The sequence below is a fragment of the Pristiophorus japonicus genome, chromosome 12 (assembly GCF_044704955.1).
Source record: "Pristiophorus japonicus isolate sPriJap1 chromosome 12, sPriJap1.hap1, whole genome shotgun sequence".
Lineage (NCBI taxonomy): Eukaryota > Metazoa > Chordata > Chondrichthyes > Pristiophoridae > Pristiophorus > Pristiophorus japonicus.
In genome coordinates, this window is record NC_091988.1 from 31816927 (window position 1) to 31835947 (window position 19021).

At 45.0% G+C, this 19021-nt stretch overlaps 2 protein-coding genes across 3 annotated transcripts in view; one reads left to right on the forward strand and one right to left on the reverse strand.

Annotated features, from left to right (window-relative positions):
- The window catches only part of appl1 (adaptor protein, phosphotyrosine interaction, PH domain and leucine zipper containing 1), a 64720-nt gene extending 57560 nt beyond the window's left edge, over positions 1 to 7160 (reverse strand). For both annotated transcript variants that reach the window (XM_070895277.1, XM_070895276.1), the window contains exon 1: positions 7021 to 7160. In XM_070895277.1, the coding sequence (XP_070751378.1) occupies positions 7021 to 7074 (54 nt within the window). In that variant the 5' untranslated portion in view covers positions 7075 to 7160. The remainder of the gene's footprint in view (positions 1 to 7020) is intronic.
- A 92-nt stretch (positions 7161 to 7252) lies between these two features.
- The window catches only part of hesx1 (HESX homeobox 1), a 32254-nt gene continuing 20485 nt past the window's right edge, over positions 7253 to 19021 (forward strand). The window contains exon 1 of the mRNA XM_070894696.1: positions 7253 to 7340. Within this exon, the coding sequence (XP_070750797.1) occupies positions 7271 to 7340 (70 nt within the window). The 5' untranslated portion in view covers positions 7253 to 7270. The remainder of the gene's footprint in view (positions 7341 to 19021) is intronic.

Here is a 19021-nt window from a genome sequence, read left to right on the forward strand (position 1 = left end):
CTTTCCTTTCCTTTTTTTTCTTCCATTCACTCCATGCCTCAAAGTGCCAGTAGCCCCAAATATAACAGCACACAGCAGCAGCATTTTCTGATCTCTCAGCTCACCAGTAAAGCTAAAATGTTTTGCTGGCCTATAGGGCCACTCCAACACTTACTGCTAATGGAAGCAGTTCAGTAATTGTGGAAATGGTATAATATGGCTCAATCCTAAACTGCATAGGAGAAAGACATTCTAAATTAATGTCATATCTAATAATGTAACTGAGAAACTCAATGAGCTACATTGCAATGGAATATTACAGTCATGTTACACTTTTGTCAAGTTATTGTATGTGACAGACTGTAGACGCAGCAAATTCTGCTTGTGCAGGAAACTCACAGTGTGCCTTACCCAAATACTTTAACATGTACATACTATCTGCAAGAAATAGTCATCCAAGGGTGAGGCTTGTGAATGAATGTTCGTTAATAACATTGCACTAAGTGTGCGGTGGCTCACAGCTCAAACAGTCAGGTGATTATCAGAAAAAACTGGTAATCAAGAAAGCCCAAATATATTCTATAAGGAATCAGAACAGTGGGGCACTGGTTATCTTAACAATTAGGCGAATACTGTAGTTAGGCAAAATTCAGATAACAGCTAGTAATCTCAATCCCGAAATCCATTTTCAGCAATGAAAGAAAATAACAAACTTACATTTACATAGCACTTTTCATAGCCTCATGATGTCCCACAGCACTTCACAACCAATGGAGCACTTTTGAAGTGTAGTCACTGTTTTAATACTGGGAAACACACCAGCCAATTTGTGCACAGCAAGTGTCCCACATACAGCGATAAAATGACTGACCAATCTTGTGTGTGTTTCTTTTTAGTGCTGTTGGTGCCATAAGATCTTTTGCGTCCATCTCGGGGGTGGGGGGGTGGGAGAGAGACCTGGTCTCAACTTAACACTCCATCTGAAAGGCAGATCCTCCAACAGTGCAACACTCCCTCAGTACTACACTGAAATGTCAGACTAAATTATGTTCTTAAGTCCCTAGAGAGGGACTTGAAACCACTCCTCTGACTCGGTTGAGCCCACTGAGCCAATGTTGGCACTTAATCAAAATTGATGCACAGGGCGAACTGTAAAATCTGATCAGTTTAGTTATTTGGTCCAAAAGTTAATTTGGATTAACTTTCCCAGTATAGATAGATTCTCTTATGAATATATGTAAACATAAAAATAAATACATATGGTCAGTCGGTGTAAGGTAAATAAATGCATACTGTCTTTGGAAATCAATTAGTGTGCAGCGACTGAATCAGGAGTTTTAAAAAGCTAAACTTTCGATGAATATTAGCAGCCAAGAAGTCCTGCTCCCTGACAAAACTTCACTCCATAGATGATGACTAAATTAATCTCAGCATCGGCACAATCATATCAATAAATCTTAGTGGAGTAACATGTTCATTCCACATATACACCCAGCCCTGTAAGCACTGGGAAATTAAATGTGCAACAGATTCATAAAATATGTTTTTGAATTTGAATACTGGAAAATTTAATAAAAGTATGCATGTTGAGAGCAGGTAGAAAGTGCTAGAGCAGTTGGTTTTGCACCAATTCCTCAGCGGGCTTATCCAGTGAATTACTGAGCAACACAGACCAGTCAGATTCCATGTTTGATCTCTGATCTGTACTGAGCTAGCTAATCTCAGCCAGGGTGCCAATGAGGGCACTATAATTGGTTTCAACTGCCCTAGGTTAGGGAGGAAAAATTGGCTCTGTTCCTGCGCCCAATAGTTATCCAGTAACCCCTGTGCACGCGTGGAGCAATAATAGAAATGCTGGACACACTCAGCAGGTCAGTCAGCACCAGTAGAGAACAAACACGTTAATATTTCATGTGTGGGCCCTTTATCAGAACTGGGTGCACACATGGATGCTGGGCAAGGACAGGACAACCCTTGGATGTGATGCTTTCCTTCCTCCCCTACCCTTGGAAAAATTGCTTGTTGACATACTATGTCTGGATCCTCGCATGAATGAAGGTACTTGGGCAAGATACCCTAACATAGACTGGGTAAATAAAGAGTAACGGGCGAGGAGGGTGAAGAATTCCTAGAATGTGTACCGGAGAACTTCCTTAAAACGGGGAATGAAGCAGTGCTGGATCCAGTTCTGGAGAATGAAGTAGGGCAAGTGAGGTGTGTTGCAGTGGACATCTGGGTAATAGTGATCATGATATAATTAGGTTTAATGTAGTTATGGAAAGGGGGGAAAAAAAATCAAAGGTGAAAATACCGAAATGGAAGAGAGTCAGTTTCAGTGATTTGAGGTGGGATCGAGCATAGGTGGACTGGAAAAAAGGATAGGCCTGGGAAACACTAAATGAGCAATGACAGGCTTTCATGGCGATGATACTTCAGGTGCAAGCCAAGCATATTTCCATCAGGAGGAAAGATAGGGCATCTGAAGCTAGAGCTCCCTGGATGACAAAGGAAATAGAGGTTAAAATAAAATATTAAAAGGAGGTTTATGACAAACGTCAGGTACAGAATACAATAGAAAATCAGGCACAATACAGAGTGCAGGGAGAAACAGAAAAGGATATAAGAAGGACAAAGAGAGAGTACGAGAAAAGATTAGCAGGTAACATAAAAGGGAATCCAAAAATCTTTTATAAACATAGAAAAAGTAAAAGGATCGTTAAAGGAATGGTTGGGTTGATTAGGGACAAAAAGGAAATATTCTCATGAAGGCAGAGGGCATGACTGAGGTATTGAATGGGTACTTTGCATCTGTCTTCACAAAAGAGAAGGATGAAGTTAATGCTGCAGATGAGATGGGGGAGTAGAGATATTGGATAGGATAAAAATAGATAGAAGAGGTGCTAAATAGGTTGGCATCGCCCAAAGTTAACAATCACCTAGTCCAGATGGGATGCATCCTAGGTTGCTGAGGGAAGGTAGGGTGCTGATAGAAGAAGCTCTGACCACAATCTTTCAATCTTCCTTGGATATGGGTGTGATGTCAGAGGACTAGAGGATTGCAAATGTTATACCCTTGTTTAAAAAAGGAGGGGGAGATAAACCTGGTAACTACAGGCCAGTCAGTCTAATATAAATGGTGGGAAAACTATTGGAGACCAATGTCAAGGACAAAATTAATTCTCACTTGGAGAAACATGGGCAATAGGGGACAGCCAGCACGGATTTGTTAAAGGCAAATCTTGTCTAACTAACTTGATTGAGTTCTTTGATGTAGTAACAGAGCGATCTGACGAAGGTAGTGCAGTAGATGTTGTAAATATGGACTTTCAAAAGACATTTGATAAGGTACCATATAACAGACTTGTTTGGAAAATAGAAGCACATGGGTTAAAGGGATGGTAGTAACTTGGGTATGTAATTGATTAAGGGATAGGAGACGGAGAGTAATGGTGAACAGATGTTTTTCTGACTGGAGAGAAGTGTGCAGTGAGGTCTCCAGGGGTCGGTATTAGGATCACTGGTTTTCTTTTACATATAAATGACCTGGACTTGGGTACAGGGATTGCAATTTTGAAGGTCGCAGATAATACAACATTTGGCAATGTAGTGAATAGTAGTAGACTTCAGGAGGACCCAGACAGACTGGTGAAATGGGCAGGCACATGGCAGATGCAACTTACTGCAGATAAGCGTGAAGTGGGCCACCTTGGGAGAAACAACATAGAGAGATAGCATAATCTAAATGATACTATTTTGAGGGGGGAAGAGGTACAAGTGCAGAGCAACCTGGGGGTACATATTCACAAATCCTTGAAGGTGGCAGGGCAAGTTCAGAATGCAGTTATCAAAGTGTAATGGATTCTCTGCTTTGTAAATCGAGTACAAAAACAAGGAAGTTATGCTAAACCTTTACAAATCACTGGTTAGGCCTCAGCTGGAGTATTGTGTACAGTTCTGGGCACCACACTTTAGGAAGGATGTCAAGGCCTTGGGGAGATTGGAGGAGGTTTACCAGATGATACCAAGAATGAGGGACTTCAGTAATGTGGCGAGATTGGAGAAGCTGGGATTGTTCTCTGCAGAGAAGGTTAAGGAATGACCCAAGGGAGGTATTCAAAATGATGAGAGGTTTTGATGGAGAAAATGAGAAGAAACTGTTTCCTCTGGCAAGTGGGCCGATAACCAGAGACTGTAGATTTAAAATAGTTGGCAAAAGAATTAGAGGGGAAATGAGAAATGATTTCACACAGAGGGTTGCTTTGATCTGGAACACTTTACCTGAAAGGTGGTGGAATCAGATTTCACAGGAACTTTCAAAATGCAATTAGACATGTATTTGAAAAGAACTCATTTGCAGGGTTAGAGAGAGAAAGCTGGCGTGTGGGACTAAATTAGACAGCTCTTTCAAAGAGCCGACACAGGCAAGGTGAGCCGAATGGCCCCCTTCTGCGCTGCAAGATTCTCTGATTTTATACTGGATGGTACCCAACATAAGAACATAAGAAATAGGAGCAGAAGTAGGCCATTCGGCCCCTCGAGCCTGATCCGCCATTTAATACGATCACGGCTGATCTGATCACGGACTCAGGTCCACTTCCCTGCACACACCCCATAATGCCTTATCGGTTAAGAAACTGTCTATCTCTGTCTTAAATTTATTCAATGACCCAGCTTCCGCAGCTCTGAGGCAGCAAATTCCACAGATCCACAACCCTCAGAAAAGAAATTCCTCCTCTTCTCAGTTTTAAATGGACGGCCCCTTATTCTAAGATTATCCTAGTTCTAGTCTCCCCTACATCCTCTCTGCATCCACCTTGTCAAGCCCCCCCCCATAATCTTATACGTTTCGATATGATCACCTCTCATTCTTCTGAATTCCAATGAGTAGAGGCCCAACCTACTCAACCTTTCCTCATAAGTCAACCCCCTCATCTCTGGAATCAGCTAGTGAACTTTCTCTGAACTGCCTCCAAAGCAAGTATATCCTTTCTTAAATATGGAAACCAAAACTGTACGCAGTATTCCAGTTGTGGCCTCACCATTACCCTATATAACTGTAGCAAGACTTCCTTTCTTTTATACTCCATCCCCTTTACAATAAAGGTCAATGAAATCTTGAGATCCTGATCATTTGCTGTACCCGCATACTAATCTTGTGTGTTTCATGCACCAGGACCCCAGGTGCCACTGTACTCCAGCACTTTGCAATTTTTCTCCATTTAATAATAACTTGCTCTTTGTGATTTTTTTTCTGCCAAAGTGCATGACCTCACACTTTCCAACATTATACTCCATCTGCCAATTTTTTGTCCACTCACTTAGCCTGTCTATGTCCTTTTGCATGTTTTTTGTGTCCTCCTCATACATTGCTGTTCCTCCCATCTTTGTATCATCAGCAAACTTGGCTACGTTACACTTGGTCCCTTTATCCAAGTCGTTAATATAGATTGTAAATAGTTGGGGTCCCAGCACTGAGTCCCGTTACTGATTGCCAACCGGAAAATTACCCATTTATCCCGACTCTCCGTTTTCTGTTAGTTAGCCAATCCTCTATCCATGCTAATATATTTCCCCCAACCTCGTGAACTTTTATCTTGTGCAGTAACCTTTTATGTGGCACCTTGTCAAATGCCTTCTGGAAGTCCAAATACATCACATCCACTGGTTCCCCTTTATCCACCCTCTTCATTACATCCTCAAAGAATTCCAGCAAATTTGTCAAACATGACTTCCCCTTCATAAATCCATGCTGACTCTGCCTGACAGAATTATGCTTTTCCAAATGTCCTGCTACTGCTTCTTTAATAATGGACACCAACATTTTCCCAATGACTGATGTTATTAACTGGTCTATAGTTTCCTGCTTTTTGTCTGCCTCCTTTTTTAAATAGAGGCGTTACATTTGCAGTTTTCCAATCCGCTGGGACCTCCCCAGAATCCAGGGAATTTTGGTAAATTACAACCAATGCATCCACTATCCCTGCCGCTACTTCTCTTAAGACCCTAGGATGCAAGCCATCAGGTCCAGGAGATTTATCTGCCTTTAGTCCCATTATCTTACTGAGTACCACCTCCTCCACCACCACCACCAGCAAAGGCTCCATGTCTTGAGAGAAAATTGCAGATTTTTGAAAAATATAGTAACAAAAAGTAATGTTTTAAGATTATTCAAAATACTACACAACAACTACACTAGTCAATAGTTCATGCATCTGAACTGCCTGATGATAAACTGAAGCCTTCCTTAGAATACAAATACGTAATTCTACTGTTGCTTACTACAGAAAGACAGATTTGTATTTATATAGCACCATTAATTATCGCAGGATGTCCCGGAGTGCTTTACGGCCAATGAAGGACTTTTTGAAGTGTAGTCACTGTTATGATGTGGGAAATGCGGCAGCCAATTTGCGCACAGCATGGTGCCAGAAACAGCAATGAGACATATGACCAGATAATCTGTTTTTGGTGATGTTGATTGAGGGAACACCCGGCTCTCCTGCCATGGGATATTTCAGGTCCACCTGAGAGAGCAGACGCGGCCTCGGTTTAATGTCTCATCCGAAAGACTGGGGTGTCAGCCGGGATCCCCAGAGTGGGACTTGAACCTTCGGACTCGGAGACGAGAGTGCTGCCACTGAGCCACGGCTGACCATGGCAGTAATAAACTTTAGTAAATCTTGTAGTACACTAAACAGGGAAAAAAAAAGGCTGCAGAATCGTCCAGAGATCGTTTAGGTAAATGTTTGCTTTAGATGTATTGAGTAAGGTGCAAGCGCCACTAAACTAGTCCGAAGTCTCAGTGATGGTGACAAACACTAATCCCAGTAAAATGTCACCCCAGGCATTGTTGCCCGTCAGTCACAAAACAATCAGCTCACCCCGAGTCTAACATTGTTTACTGGTTGATGGGCCGGTGCCCGGGCTGCTCCCAGTCTAACAGCTCGGGAAAGTGCCTGCTGCATCGACACCCACAAGTGGCGGCCGTCCGCCTAGGCCGGAGCGCGGCTTGACGGCCGACTCCTATCTCTCTGCTTGTACCTGCGGACTGTCTTCCAGCGTCTCCTCGATCGGCAGCTTCTCGATCCCCGGCATCTCTCCAACCTCGGCACAAATCACGACCGTTCGCTGCAAGTACGAGGCGCCGAAGCATCGAGGGTTGGAACGTCACAACGTCACCCACCCCAGGCAGCGGAAACCGCGCCCCCATTGGCTCTGTGGCTGCGCTAATACGGTCAGCCGATTGGCAGATCCCAGTGTCACTCAAAGTTGACTTCCGGCCCAGGTGTGAATGGAGGCCCCGCGGGTCAACGGCCGCAGAGTAGGCCGCTTTGTTTTTCTGTGGACACCCATCATTATGCGTAAGTGTCGCAAACCTCTGCACAAGTTGAATTTGCACGCCCCTTACAGAGCGTATTCTCTCAATGTGGGGGTATCCACCCGCCCCTCCCCATTTGCCCACCTCTGGAAAGTTTAGGTGCAAATGGAAAGAGGTCAAACCTTGGGCATGAAGTGTGTGCAGTGGTTTTGCTGGAGTTTATCCAGTTAAAACCGCCAACCTCATTAGCGCAGATAAACTTGCTGCTGTAGTCATCATCATAGGCAGTCCCTCGGAATCGAGGAAGACTTGCTTCCACTCTAAAAGTGAGTTCTCAGGTGACTGAGAATTACAGTCTCTGTCACAGGTGGGGCAGACAGTGGTTGAAGGAAAGGGTGGGTCTGGTTTGCTGCATGCTCCTGCCACTGTCTGTGCTTGTTTTCTGCATGCACTCAGCGACGCGACTCTAGGTGCTCAGCGCTCTCCGGATACTCTTCCTACACTTTGGGTGGTCTTGGGCCAAGGATTCCCAGGTGCCGGTGGGGATGTTACACTCTATCAAGGAGGCTTTGAGGGTGTCCTTGAAGTGTTTCCTCTGCCCACCTGGGGCTTGCTTGCCGTGTAGGAGTTACAAGTAGAGCACTTGCTTTGGGAGTCTCGTGTCGGGCATGCGGACGATGTGGACCGCCTAAAGGAGCTGGTCGAGTGTGGTCAGTGCTTCGATGTTTGCCTGAGCTAGAACACTGATGTTGGTGCGTCTGTCCTCTCGGTGGATTTGTAGGATTTTGCAGAGGCAGCGCTGGTGGTACTTCTGGCACTATAGTATGTCCAGGATCACCCTACCTGTTGGTGCACTGATTTGTACAGCTATTTGGAGCCCTAGCAGGCTGGGGCCATTAGAGGGAGCAGCGGCGTGCCACTTCAGGGAGCAGCGCGTGCTGCTGCAGGAGGGCAACGGCTGATTGCAGTGCAGCAGGATCAGCGAGATCGGGGCGAAGGAGCGGCAAGAGTTCATAGAGGGATGTGATCGGGGCCCAGAAGAGGCGAGGGCCCAGGGGCAGCACGGGCCAGCCCACACTGATATGTGTGCACACTAGGTCCGTGCAGCAGAGATGGTCTCCAGTTGTCTTGGTTAATCCTTACCACTGGAGCAAGACCTAGCTCTGTCAAGCCCATGTGGTGGCTGGTGTGCAACAGCCACTACACGCTAAAAAAATCCATGCCCAGGCATCTTCCACCCTTCGCGATTTAGTTCGGGATCTGGAATATTAGGTCCTTCATTGAAACACCTGTGAACTCATCCCTTTTTGTCGTGGAAGCAAGTCATCCTTGTTTCGAGGGACTGCCTATGATGAGCAGGGAGAACCCTTAGCGGTGTGTCTATTCCTCCAAGCCCTGTCTAATACAAGCCCGTTGGTCAGTCATCAACAGTGGCCTGTGGAATATGGACATACTTGGCTCAATTATCAGGTTACAAAGTCTGTAACGAATAATCGCTTATCCTTGTATCTCAGTGTCTTGCATTTTATTTTGGAGCCAACTCAACCCCAGAGAGATCCTGTTTATCTTTGTTTCTCCTCTCCTCCTCCGGTCCCCCTCTCCCTCCCCCCAAGAGGATAGTCCCTGGTCAGTTATCCAACAGCTGACAAGTGTGGTTTTGAGTCTGTGTTGTGTGAACGGCAGGTACCAACATCAACTTATATTTATATAGTGCCTAAAATGTCCCAAGGAGCTTCACAGGAGAGTTGACACCAAACCAAATAACGAGATCAAAAGCTTGGTCAAAGAGGTAGATTTTAAGATGCATCTTCAATCAGGAGGGGCAGAAAGACTTAGTGAGGGAATTCCAGATCTTAGGGCCTAGGCAGCTGAAGGTATGCCCGCCGATGGTCGAGTGATTAAAATCGGGGGGTGTGCAAGAGTCCACAATTGGAGAAGCACAGATGAGTTGTAGTGCTGGAGGAGATTAGAGATTGGGAGGGGAGAGGCCATGGACGGATTTGAAAACAAGAATGAGAATTTTAAAATTACTAGAACTCTTCCTACATGGCATGATGAGCATCAAAATGAACACACCATATCCCATCAAATGATGATTCCAATAGCTGGCGTTAGAGCTTCAGCAAACTATTTTGTGGGTATCTTGATTATTATTTATTTTGCAGGCTAAGGGAAAAAAGGTGTTTGATGGTTTCAATGCTGTGTAAGGTAATAGGGTGCACAGGGTAATAGCTTTAGGTATATAGGCCCCAAGTTTCGCCATGATTTGCTCCTGATTTTTAGGAGCAACTGGTGTAGAACGGAGTATCTTAGAAATCGGAATTCTCGCCATTTAGTTTGCTCCAGTTCTAGTCAGTTAGAACAGTTTCACTTTGGAACAGAATTTTTTTTTCAAAAGGGGGCGTGTCCGGCCACTTACGCCTGTTTTCAAAGTTTTGTCAGTGAAAACTTACTCCAAACTAACTTAGAATGGAGTAAGTGAAGATTTTTGTACGCTCGAAAAAACCTTGTCTACACTTTTGAAAATCAGGCGTAGGTTACAAACTGGGCGTAGGGAACGAGGTGGGGGGGGGAGGGAAGTCATTAAATTCTACAATCAATCCTTAGTTATACTTATACAAATATTATACAAATAAATCCAACCTGAATAAAAAATTTATAAGCAAAGAAAAGATTAAATAAACCATGTACCTACCTGTGTGAAATAGCAGCAGCCTTCGAGCTGCTATGCTTCAGGCAGGCCTTTCATGTTGGAGACAGGCAGGGGTGTGGCGTCAGTGTCTCAACGGCAGCGGCAGCAAGCTGCGAGCTGAGCTGCGGTGCTTGAGGCAGGCCTTCATTCTCTTCGTGGCTGGCCGTGAAGAAGCAACACCCGGACGGTCTTGAGGCCATTCGGCCATGGGATAGCAGCAGCGTCAGTGGCTGGCCAGCAGCCAGCCGAAGAATCAGCAGCGGACCGACGTGAGGCCATTCGGCCATGAGATAGCAGCGGCATTAGTGGCTAGCCGGCAGCCAAAGAATCAGCAGCGGACGGACGTGAGACCATTCGGCCATAGGATATCAGTGGCGTCAGTGGCTGGCCGGCAGCCGAAGAATCAACACCTGACACACGCAGCTCTTTATGGTGCTTGAGGCCATTCGGCCACGCTTTAGGGGCGGCGTCAGTGGCTCGACGGCAGCCGAAGATACAGCAGCAGCCTTCGAGCTGTGAGGGGGACTGAGGCCATTGATCCATTGCAAAGTTGAATTGGCACTCATTTCTCCAAACACACAGTCCTTAATTTGCATGCACCAATGCAGCACCGGTTCTGCAAGTTTAGCAGTGAAAAGCTGAACTCACTGATTTCAGCAGTGCTGCTAAAAGCACTCCCTCACATACAGAAATATAAAAAAAATTAAATTACAAGCCTTTGCAGGGATCCAAGAAACAAATCTTCACTTTTTCTGCAGTCCTTTTAAAAATGGCCGAGTGCCAATGTTTGTTTGAGACTGCGCGGGTTGCCGGCACCACGAAGGCTAAATTAAATTGTACCCGCCCCCTGCTACTTAGAAAATCGGCACGAGTGTTAGGCTCCGCCCTCTGCTGCGAAGAGCGCGCTGCGCCAAGCAGACATCAAGCTCCAAGGAGGTGCGCTGTTTTCGCCGCGGGACGAAACTTGGGGCCATAGTTCCCACTGTCCTGCAGTTGACAATGAGTTGTATGTACTTTGACATAAAAACAGAAAATTCTGGAAATACTCAGCAGATCAGGCAGCATCTGTGGAGAGAGAGAGAAACAGAGTTAACATTTCAGGTCGATGACCTTTCATCAGAACTTTTTAACTCTAGTGATATTTGAGTACTAATTTATAATTAATTAGAGAGAACAGGGTAAAACATTAACCAGATTCTATTGTCAAGTCTGTTGTGCACTCTTACTCTTGCCCAATAACTACTTACACAGAATCAGATGCATTAGAACTTGCATTTATATACTGCTTTATATGTCCTGTAGACATCCCAAATGATTTCACATCAATTAATTATTTTTGAAGTGAAGTCACTCTTGTGTTTTATGCACAAGCAACAGCCACTTTACGCACAGCAATCTGGTTTAATCGGTTTTGGTGGTCTTAGTCAAACGATGAATCTTCGCCATTGGGACTCTTTCAGAAAAAGTGCTGTGGCATCTTTATGTCCACTCGATTGAAAGACAGGCCTAGCTTAACGCTCGATCCTCCAACAATGTAACATTTCTTCAGTACTGTCAGCCTAGATTATCTGTTCAAATCCTGGAGAACTTGAGCTCAATCTTTGAATTCACAGGTGGAAGTGCTACTATTGAGCCACCCTGACAATTGTTTAACTTAGATTGTGAATTTTAGTTTGTGAGCTGGTCATCAGTGGCTGCAATCCTCTGCTTTGCAGCCACTGAACTGTTAAACAAATTTAAGATTCCAAACAATACATGTTTACCTTCTCATATTAATATAATAGAATTTGGTTGTAAAATGATTTACCCTGTTCCTAACTAAGTTGCTATTATAAATCAGTACTTAAGTGTCACTATATAAGCAGGGAAATACTAATACTGTTATCAGAATCTGCTCTATTGTCATGGGCTAAAGCAGTATTATTGCCTTGAACACAATTAATTGACGGGCCCATTTTCAAAAGAATTAAGGGCATAAAGCAAGAGGATCTTAAGAATTCAATTCTTCTTGCATTTCAGCCAGAGCTCCCACTCCTGATTGTTATCTGTTCATTTCAGCCAGAGCTCCCACTCCTAAATTGTTATCTCTTTTGCCTTGTGCTGGAAGACCAAATCCTAGGATCTCGGATGTTGGCTTAGCTTGCTTGTACCTCTTTCTGCCACCCGCAAGGTCAAACAGCCTGCTGACACTCTTTGTTCTTGTGCGTGCAAAATAGCCATTTGGGTATGGTATTGCAGGACATCTCGGGTAAGTACTCCAGTATGGAATTTTTTGTTCAAAAACAATGGGAGAAAAGTATGTGGTGGTGGGGAAGTTGGGGCATGTGTCGTTGATAGAGCTGTACATGGACCGGTTTTTCTGTTGTGACTGCCTGTGTTCCATACTATAAATGGGATAGGTTTTGCAACAGGAGCATCCTGAAAGACCATTACAAAACTCTTTCTTTTACCTGTCCTGCAATATAAATATACAATTGATTGCACAAAGAAGGTGTTGTTTCTACTGTGGGGGGGGAAAATGGATAAATTTTACAATGAAACAGTGCACTAAATATCTGACTAACAAATTCATTGAAAAATCACCGTTTACAAAGAAATAAAATACTATGGGCCAGAATTTGCGGTGGGTAATAACAGTGAACCAACAGCTTTCACCGTTATTCTCTCTTTGAAACTGACTGCAAAAATCAGGATGTAGCACTTGTACGTCTAAATGTGGAAATCCTGAGGTTGCGATCAGTTATTCACTGCTCCGACACTGGCTGCTCTGTTACACACACACACACACACACACACACACACACACACACACACACACCTCCCCGCCCCTCCCCCTCTCCCAAATAGCTGGCAATCAGTGAACTGACAAAAACTTGGGACTTTCCCTCAGTAATGTCGCTGCTAATAACCCCATTAATTAAGCCTACATGGAATAGGTGTATCGAGGGTTTTAACACCATATTTGCAAATGTTACATCTTAAAAAGGATGTAAGGATAAACCCAGCAACTACAGGCCAGTTAATTTAACCTCAGTATAAGGAAGCTTTTAGAAATGATAATCCGAGACAAAATTAAGTTACTTGGACCAGTGTAGATTAATTAAGGAAAGCCAGCACTGATTTGTTAAAGGCATTTCATGTTTAACTAACTTGATTGAGTTTTCTAATGAGGTAACAGAGGGTTGATGAGGGCAATGTGGTTGTTGTGGTGTACATGGATGTCCAAAAGGCATTTGATAAAGTGTCACATAATAAGCTTGCCAGCAAAGTTGAAGCCCATGGAATAAAAGGGACAGTGACAGCATGGATACGAAATTGGCTAAGTGACAGAAAACGGAGAGTAGTGGCTGTTTATCGAAACGGAGAAAGGTGCACAGTGGGGTTCCCCAGGGGTTGGTACTAGGACCACTGCTTTTCTTGATATATATTAATGACTTGAACATGGGTGTACAGGGCACAATTTCAAAATTTGCAGATGAGACAAAACTTGGAAGTATAGTGAACAATGAGGCGGATAGTGACAAACTTCAAGAGGACATACAGGTTGGTGGAATGGTCGGACACGTAGCAGATGAAATTTAACGCAAAAAAGTGCGAAGTGATACATTGTGGTAGGAAGAACGAGGGGTATAGTTGTACCTCTCCAGTGCGGCACTCTTGGGACCTGACCAGTGCCAGACCGCGGTAGGTCACGCTGACTCTAGCGTTGTCAGCAGTACCCTAATAAAACAGATTGTCTGGTGATTGTCACGTTGCTGTTTGTGGGAGTTTGCTTGTGTGCAGGTTGGCTGCCGTGTTTCTTGCATTACAACAGTGACTACACTCCAAGACTACTTTATTGGCTGTGGTCGTGAAAGGCGCTATATAAATTCAAGTCTTTCTTTTCTAATCTGCTCTGTAATTCAGCACAGAAGAATCCAGAAGTGTTTGCTTCAGACAGTTAGTGTATAATTGGAGTAACCAATGGAAGGTACTTGACCAGAAGGAGGTGGCGATGGCCGATGACCAGTGTAAGGGAGTTGATCGCAATGTAGGTGATGATGGTCTATGATGAGTGCCGCACTAGGTCCGTGCAGCAGAGCAGGTCTCCAGTTGTCTTGGGTAATCCTTGCCACTGGACCAAGACCTAGCTCTGTCAAGCCCGTGTGGTGGTGGCTGGTGTGTAACGGCCACCACACGTTAAAAAAATCCACGCACAGGCATCTTCCACCCTTGAGGTTGTAATTCGGGTTCTTCTTTCGAAACGCCTGTGAACTCATCCTTTTTTTGGTGTGGAAGCAAGTCATCCTTGTTTCGAGGGACCGCCTATTATGAGACTTACCAGGTGCTGCTGCACATGCACTGTGCAGAAGCCTACTGCACAGCATTTCTCAGGCCCAGATTCGGCGCCTTAGTCAGCCGCCATGCTCCTCACTCCCTCTCCGCATCTACCCGACCAAGGAGGGAACACTAGAGGCAGCGGGGAGAAGAGGAGCAACGAGCCCAAGGACACAGTGCCGGGAATGATGCCGGAGCAAAGCGTCCCAGACTAGAGAGGTACAATCTGTCTATGTGTACAAATCGTTGAAAGTATCAGGGCAGGTTGAGAAAGCAGTTTTTTTTTTAAAAACAAGCATACAGCATCCTGGGCTTCATAAATAGAGGCATCCAGTATAAAAGCAAGGAAGTTATAATGAACCTTTATAGAACACTGGTTCAGCCCCAACTGGCGTATTGTGTCCGATTCTGGGCACTGCACTTTAGTTAGGATGTGAAGGCCTTAGAGAGGGTGCAGAAAACATTTACAAGAATGATTCCAGGGATGAAGGACTTCAGTTAAGTGGATAGACTGGAGAATCTGGGCTTGTTCTCCTTAAAGCAATGAAGGTTGAGAGGAGATTTGATTGAGGTGCTCAAAATCATGAGGGTTGAGATAGAGTAGAAGAGAGAAACTATTCTCATTGGCAGAAGAGTCAAGAATCAGAGCACATAGATTTAAGGTGATTGGCAGAAGAACCAAAGGCGACAGGAGGAAAAAACTTTTTTCTGCAGCGAGTGGTTAGGATCTGGAATGCACTGCCTGAAAGGGTGGTGGAGGCAGATTCAATCATGGCTTTCAAAAGGGAATTGGATAAGTACCTGAAGGAAAACAAATTGCAGGACTACAGAGAAAGAGCCGGGGAAGTTGGGACTTGCTGAGGTGCTCTTGCAGAGAGCTGGCACGGGCTCGATGGGCTGAATGGCCACCTCCTGTGCTGTAACCATTCCATTGACTGCTAAACAAATGTTAATTTCTCCATTATGATTTAGTAAAATTTTAAACTTGTTCATCATGTTCTACCTTACCCTCATGTGAGAGTTGCAATCTTTGTTTCACTCTAACCTTTTTTAAAAGGTCCGATAAAAGCAGCTTCTCGTTTCCTTGAGAATTCGGCAATGTGATTTGCTGCTTAGACAGTTAGTTGACGTCACACCAGCATTGCACTAGTGACTCCCAATACAGAGCTCTGAAATCAAATGAACGTCTCAAAAGGCAAACTTCTCAAGATCTCTGTGGGCAGGCGAACGCCATTGCTTTGCCGTTGACCACAATTACGGGCCTATGTAACCATCACAATCACTTAGTAGATTAATAGAAACACAATCCAATTGGCATGAAGAAAGCTGATATACTCAAAGCCCATGCTTCTAAAATTAAAAGCAATTTGCATTTATATTTGCCTTTAATGTAGTAAAATGTCCCAACGCGGTTCACTGGAGCATAATCAGACAAAGATTGCCACCGAGCCAATGATGGAGACGTTGGGACAGACGACACAAAGCTTGGTCAAAGGGGTAGGTTTTAAGGAAAATCTTAGAAGAGAGAGAGAGAGAGTTGGAGAGGTTTAAGGAAGTAATTCTAGAGCTTAAGGCTGAGACGGCTGAAGATACGGCCACCAATGGTGGGGCAAAGGAAGTAGGAATGCCCAAGAGGTCAGAGTTGAAGGAATCCAATGTTCCTGGAGGGTTCTAGGCCTAGAAGAGGTTACAGAGATGAGGAGGGACGAGGCCACGGAGGGCAGAAGAGTTTTGGGGGAGCTTATTTTTATGGAGGGTGGAAGATGGGAGGGCGGCCAGGAGAGCATTGGAATAGTCGAGTCGAGAGCAATGTTTCCCCCAATTTTAAATTTGGGTGCGCGGTCCGTTTTAATGAGCTGCATGGTCCATTCAAAGTTTCGCGGATGCGTGAAATTTTAGATTGGAAAAGCAGGTCCCGCGCAGCCCGGAACCGGCAGACAGCCACACCGCTTAGAGGGGACATTGGTCTGGAGGTAACAAAGGCATGGATGAGGGTTTCAGCAGCAGATGGCCAGGGGCAGAGACGGACAATATTACGGAGGAGGAAGTAGTTGGTCTTTGTGAGGAGAGGTTAGGGAGTTGGAAGCTCAGATCAGGGTCAAATAGGATGCTGAGGTTGCAAATGATCTGATTCATGCCTGACACCATGGCCAAGACGGGGATGGAAGTCAAAATGCTTCTACATGATTATTGGACCCATGCATCTCAATGATCTGAGAACAGACTTAAATTGTCTGATCTATTGTTTATATTAAAATGCCACCGCGTTTTGTACTGGAGTAGGAGAGCTGTTTGAACGGCAAATTAAACCATTGTATAAGACACTTAACTGATTCCAGTTTTCCATAGATATTATTGTACCAGGACTGTACTATTTTAATTTTGGAAAAAGCTTTATAACATCCTTCTGCAATCTCATTTATTTCCCAGGTTCTAAGATCGTATGTCTAGCTTGATGGTCAACTTCAGCACATTGGCAGCAGTGAGATTTTTTTTTAAATGGTTAGATTGATTACAAATCCACTAAAGTACACGTTATTTGGCAAACCTCGAAAGCAATAAACAGGTCATTCCTCTGTTACTGCTGGCTAAAAAAGAAGATATAGTCAAAGGAAGGGTGACCAAAACTTGGCCAAAGAGGTGGGTCTTAAAGGTGGAGGGGGAAGGGTTTATTTAGAGGGGGAATTCCAAAGCGTGAGAGCATAGGTGGCTGAAAGCATGGTTGCCAGTGGTAGGGTGAAGCGAGGCTGCCCCGACCTGTGTGAGAACACCACCGCGGGGCGGGGCTATAAATAGAGCAGGAGCACTGGGCCCTGGAACATCGTGGGTGAAGGTGCAGCGAATGAGGGTACGGGGCCCAGAAGAGCCGAGGGTCCAGGAGCAGCACGGACTTGCCCGCACTGTGATATGTGTGCGCACTACGTCCGTGCAGCAGAGTAGGTCTCCAGTCGTCCTGGTTCAACTCTTGCCACTGGATAAAGGCTTAGCTCTGTCGAGCCCGTGTGGTGGCTGATGTGCAACAGTCACCACACGTTAAAAAAATCCACGCACAGGCATCTTCCACCACCTCAATTGGAGTTCAGGACTGGAACATCGGGTCCTTCATTGAAACGTCTGTGAACTCTTGTGGAAGCAAGTCACCCTCGTTCGAGGGACCGCCTATGATGATGATGAAGCAAGGTGAGTATGCACAAGTGGCCAGAGACAGGAGCGTTTGGGTGGTGATGGTGGGACAGAAGTAGAAGATGTTATGGAGGTGAAAGTAGGCAGTCTTTGTGATGGAGAAAATATGGAGTCGGAAACTGAGGTTGCAAACTGTCTGGTTCAGCCTGAGTCAGTGGCTTGAGAAGAGGGTTAGAGTCAGTGGCAAGTGTATAAACTTTATTACAGGATTCAAAGATAATGGCTTTGGCTTTCCCAATGTTCAGTTGGAGGAAATTGTAGCTCATCCAAGACAATGTCAGGCAGCAATTTGACAACACTGAGGCAATGCCGGGGTCAAGAGAAGTAGAGCTGGGTGTCATCAGCGACATGTGGAAGGTGGGGAGCGATGGTGGCTCTGGGGAGTGCAGCCAGAGCTAAGTCCATGGCACCATGGGTGGCTCAGCTGCATGGGGGGTGGGGGAGGTGAAAAGAATGGAATAGCTATAGTGGTAGGGGATTCGCTAGTCAGGGGAGTAGACAGGTGTTTCTGCAGCCGCAGACGTGACTCCAGGATGGTATGTTGCCTCCCTGGTACCAGGGTCAAGGATGTCACTGAGCGGCTGCAGGGCATTCTGGGGGGAGAGGGTGAACAGCCAGAGGTCGTGGTCCACATCGGTACCAATGACAAAGGTAGGAAGAGGGATGAGGTCCTGAAGGCAGAGTTTAGGCAGCTAGGAGAGAGATTAAAAAGCAGGACCTCAAAAGTAGTAATCTCCGGATTACTCCCAGTGCCACGAGCTAATGAGTACAGAAATAGGAGGATAGAGCAGATGAATAAGTGGCTGGAGAGATGGTGCAGGCAGAAGGGCTTTAGTTTCCTGATGCATTGGGACTGCTTCTGGGGGAGGTGGGACCTGTAAAAGCCGGACGGATTGCACCTCAACAGAGCTGGGACCAATATCCTCGCTGTTGGGGAGGGTTTAAACTAGCTTGGCAGGGGGATGAGAACCTGAAAATAGATTCAGTAGGGAAGGGAGCAAAGCTGGAATTCGAAAGCAAAAATAAAGACAATGAGTTTGAAGGAGAGCGGAAACAAGCAGGTAAAAAAACAAACTTAAAGGCACTTTGTCTAAATGCATATAGCTTTTGTAACAAAATACATGAGTTGACGGCACAAATAGATACAAATGGGGATGATCTGATAGCCATGACAGAGACGTGGTTGCAAGGTGACCAGGACTGGGAATTAAATATTCAGGGGTACTTGACAATCCGGAAGGACAGACAGAAAGGAAAAGGAGGTGGGGTAGTTCTATTGATAAAGGATGGAATCACTGCAATAGTAAGAAACGATATTGGCTCAAATAATAAGTTGAAATAGTTTGGGTGGTGATAAGGAACAATAAGGGGAAAGACACTGGTGGGTGTAGTCTAAAGGCCCCCTAACAGTAGCAACTCTGTTGGTCAGAGCACAAACCAGGGAATAGTGGGGGCTTGTAAAAAGAGAACAGCAATAATCATGGGTGATTTTAACCTCCATATTGATTGGAAAAATCAAATTGGTCAGGATA